Here is a 3,307-nt window from a genome sequence, read left to right as displayed (position 1 = left end):
CCTCTAGCAGCCATCACTTTCTAAGGGGGGTTTTCCATGTCGCTATCCCCCGACTGGATCGCGACCGCCCTGTCGGGAAGGTCTTTCCAGAAGCCGCCGTGCCCAGCCCCTCGCACAGTGCCTGGTACAAAGAAAATGCCCAGGGGAGATTTGTTAAAATGAATCTGAACCCCAGAGGGGAAAAGGAGAAGCGGCCGTGCCCAGTAGCAAAGGCCCTTCACGACCTCGGGGGAGGCCGGCGGTGTAGCTGGACCCGGTCCCCAGCTCTACACTGGCAGGAGAATGTGGCGCGGCAGGAGGCTCCCGTAAATGTTTCTCAACCTCCACTCATTTCCTCTACTTTCATAGAGGAATCTGAAATTTCTTCTCCATCAGCCTCGGGGCAAGCCAAAAGGGCGGTGCAGACGGAGGGGGGGGAGGGGTAGGTGGGGGTTGGGATGCCTGGTCTCGTGGCAATTCTAGATTCAGATTTTATATTGAATGTTTCAAGTTTCACAAATTCCAGTTCTAAACTAGGAGTCGAGGGTGTAGAGGGTTTCCTGGAGCATAGATTTTCCGTCCTAGGGAAGGCTCCCAGCATTCGGGGCTTTGCCTCATTTATTCTTCTCACGTTTTTCACCGCGGGGGCAATCTACCGGGCGCTCCTGGCCCCCTCATCCTGCCGGTGCCGAGAACCGCGGTTCCGCCCAGCGATCTTAGCCGCTTCCTCTTTCAACCCTCTGGGCAAACCCCGTCCGGGCGAGTGGGGGAGCTCCCGGCCCGCAGTACGAGGCTGAAAGGGGGCACGGTTGGACTACAACTCCCAGGATGCTCTGGGAGACGCTCCGAGGAGGGGGCCAGGGGGAGGGGCTTGGGGTGGGGGGTGGCAGGGAAATCCCGCCCCGCTGCGCAGCAGCAGCGACACAAAGCCTGACTTTACAACCTCATAGAGAAAGTGGAAGTAAGACGGCTTAGGTGGGGAGGCAGGACGCGAGAAAAGAACTGGAGGAGGGAAAGCCGCGTAGGTGGGAGCGGAGCGAAGCGAGGGTAGTGGGGAGACCCGCGCCTTTGCAGATGAGGAGGGGGCGGTTTTCATAACTAATCCCCCCCCCCCCCGCCCTGCCCCGCCCGCCCGGGGTCTCCACGGTGCCCTGCCTGTCCCCACTCCTCGCTGCGAGCCCGGCTCCTCCCCGCCGCGAAGCGGGGAGCCAGGCTGCCTCGCGTGCTCGGGGCGGGCCGGCGGACTGCGCGGTGGTTCCCCAGCCCGGGTGCGGGACGAAAGCGCGGGGCGGAGCGGCTGCCGCGGACCGAGGAGGGGCTGCGAGCGAAGCGGCGCCGCGGACGAGTTAGGGCCGGGGCAGGGGAATAGTGTGGGGCCGAGGCGAGGTGAGGCGCGGGGTGCCCCGGGAGGGTCCCCCGTGCCCCGAGTGGCGCGGAAGCACGCGGGCTGGCCGCCGAGGCCGGCGGGGAGGGCGGGCGGTGGCGCGGCGCCGGGCAAGAGTGCAGACAGCGGGGTGCCGAGCCCGGCGCGGGCGGAGAGATCGGGGCGCCCCCCTCCCCGCGGGAGGAGCCTAGCGCTCCTCCGCCGTCCCTCCCCCGCGCGCCGGGCTCGCCTTCTCGGCGGGCTGCTGCGGGAGCGGCGGGGCCGGGGCCAGAGCAGGGCGAGCGGCGGGGCCGCCGCCCCCGGGACGGGCGGGCCGGGGGCGGGCCGTGAGCGAGGCGGGGCGGGGGCGGGGGGCCGCGGGCGCGAGGGCGCGAGGGCGCGGGCGGCGGGGCGGGGGGAAGCGCGGAGAGCCTAGGAGGGCAGGCGGTGGTGGGGCTGCCCGCCTCGCCGTCCGCTTCACGCCGCCGGCCCACGCCGCAGTGTGTTTTGTGGACGGCGCCTTCCCAGACAGCCCGGTAGAGCCCAGCTCGGCGCCCGGCAGCCTTCGTCGCGATGTTCCGCCGGAGCTTTAATCGTTTTGTAAGTACACTCGCTGCGGCTCCCCGCGTGCGGTTTGCTTGCTCGCCCGCCCTGCGCCGGGTCCCTCGGAACAATTTTCTGAGGGGGGAATTGCATCTCTGGGAGGCGCCGCCGCCACCCCCTTTTAGATTTTAACTGAACCGCGTTGCCCGGGCGGCCGGGGTGGGGAGGCAGGTAGGGCTCCCGGAGTCCCCCTCCCCCCTGGACCGTTGAACCGGAGCTTCCCGGGGCTGTTGCAAACTCTGTCTCCGACGGGGGGCCGCCCTCGGGCCGGATGGCGGGGGGATCGGCGGGGGGACCGGTCCAGGGGCCCCTCGGTTTGCCAATTAGTCGAAGATGGCGTTTGATTATCAGGGAGGTTGCTTTCTTTTGTTTCCTCTGCCACGAGCACATGGAGGTAAACCCAGACCTGTCACTGTGTCCCAAAAAAAGACCCGGGAGCTGGAGGCGAGGGCAGGACTCAGCCTTGCCCGGGGATCGGCCGGGCGGGGAGGCGGGGGTGGTGGGGGGGGGGGTGCTGCTGACCAGAGGCCGGGCGAACTTTGGAGCTCCAGCCTAAGCCGCTCACCTTGAGGGTGTAATGAAAGCGAAGGCGATTGTCAGGGTGGGCTGGGTGGATGTGGAGCCGCCAGGAGGCTGCTCCGCCGCTCACGGGCGCCGGGTCTGGAGCCTCGCCGCGCCCTGAACGCCCCAGACCCCGAGCCGGTGAGCGAAGGCAGGCTCCGGCTGGACTCCACCGTCCACGTTGAGCCCTCGCCGATCCCCAGAAAAGGGAACTGCATTTCCGTGGGACTTTGGCATTAGGGGAGAGCGATTTCTGGCTGCTGACTTTTTTGAGTAACCTGTTTACTCCTGGAGAGTACATTCAGCACGGAGCAAAGCAGGGACCATTGACTTCTGTGCTGCTATTTGTAGCAACTTCCTTAATTGCAAGATGAGGTGGCGGGAATAGGATTTTATTTCTGCCAACGATGTGAAAGAAAGGGCTTCTCTGTAGATGTTGGTTTTTCAGTCGTTGAGAAAAATGGTTCGGTGCTGTGCGCTCCCACCCACCCCCACGGAAATAGGTGTTTGGAGAACTTGTCGATTCGGCCCTTTTCATGTGATTATTGCAAATCAAAGCATTGCTAACAGTTCTCAGGCGTCGGATGGATTTGCTCTCGTTTTTCTGCGTTTGAAAGTTTCACAAATGTACCCTGGCTAAAAGAATTGCGGCTCCCTTTTGAGAATATTATCACAGTAGTGCTATATTACTGTTTTTGAAATGTGTACCTCATCCAGAAACATGTCTTATGAAATTGGATTAGATTACCTGTGGCACAGAGCAGTAGAGGTTGTACATACCAAGGATCTTGAAATCTATAG

General features: G+C 63.6%; 1 protein-coding gene across 4 annotated transcripts in view; it reads left to right on the top strand.

The window, feature by feature from the left end:
• The first annotated feature begins 985 nt into the window (after positions 1 to 985).
• The window catches only part of ATP11C (ATPase phospholipid transporting 11C), a 168,896-nt gene continuing 166,574 nt past the window's right edge, over positions 986 to 3,307 (top strand). For 3 of the 4 annotated variants that reach the window (XM_027054777.2, XM_027054771.2, XM_027054776.2), the window contains exon 1: positions 1,699 to 1,942. In XM_027054777.2, the coding sequence (XP_026910578.1) occupies positions 1,916 to 1,942 (27 nt within the window). In that variant the 5' untranslated portion in view covers positions 1,699 to 1,915. Of the gene's footprint in view, positions 1,005 to 1,698; positions 1,943 to 3,307 lie in introns of those variants that run through there. The other variant, XM_053201761.1, reaches the window with a different exon arrangement.

This window comes from Acinonyx jubatus, chromosome X, assembly GCF_027475565.1.
Source record: "Acinonyx jubatus isolate Ajub_Pintada_27869175 chromosome X, VMU_Ajub_asm_v1.0, whole genome shotgun sequence".
Lineage (NCBI taxonomy): Eukaryota > Metazoa > Chordata > Mammalia > Carnivora > Felidae > Acinonyx > Acinonyx jubatus.
Note: the sequence above shows the minus strand (reverse complement) of the source record. Positions and strands in the feature narration are given on the sequence as shown.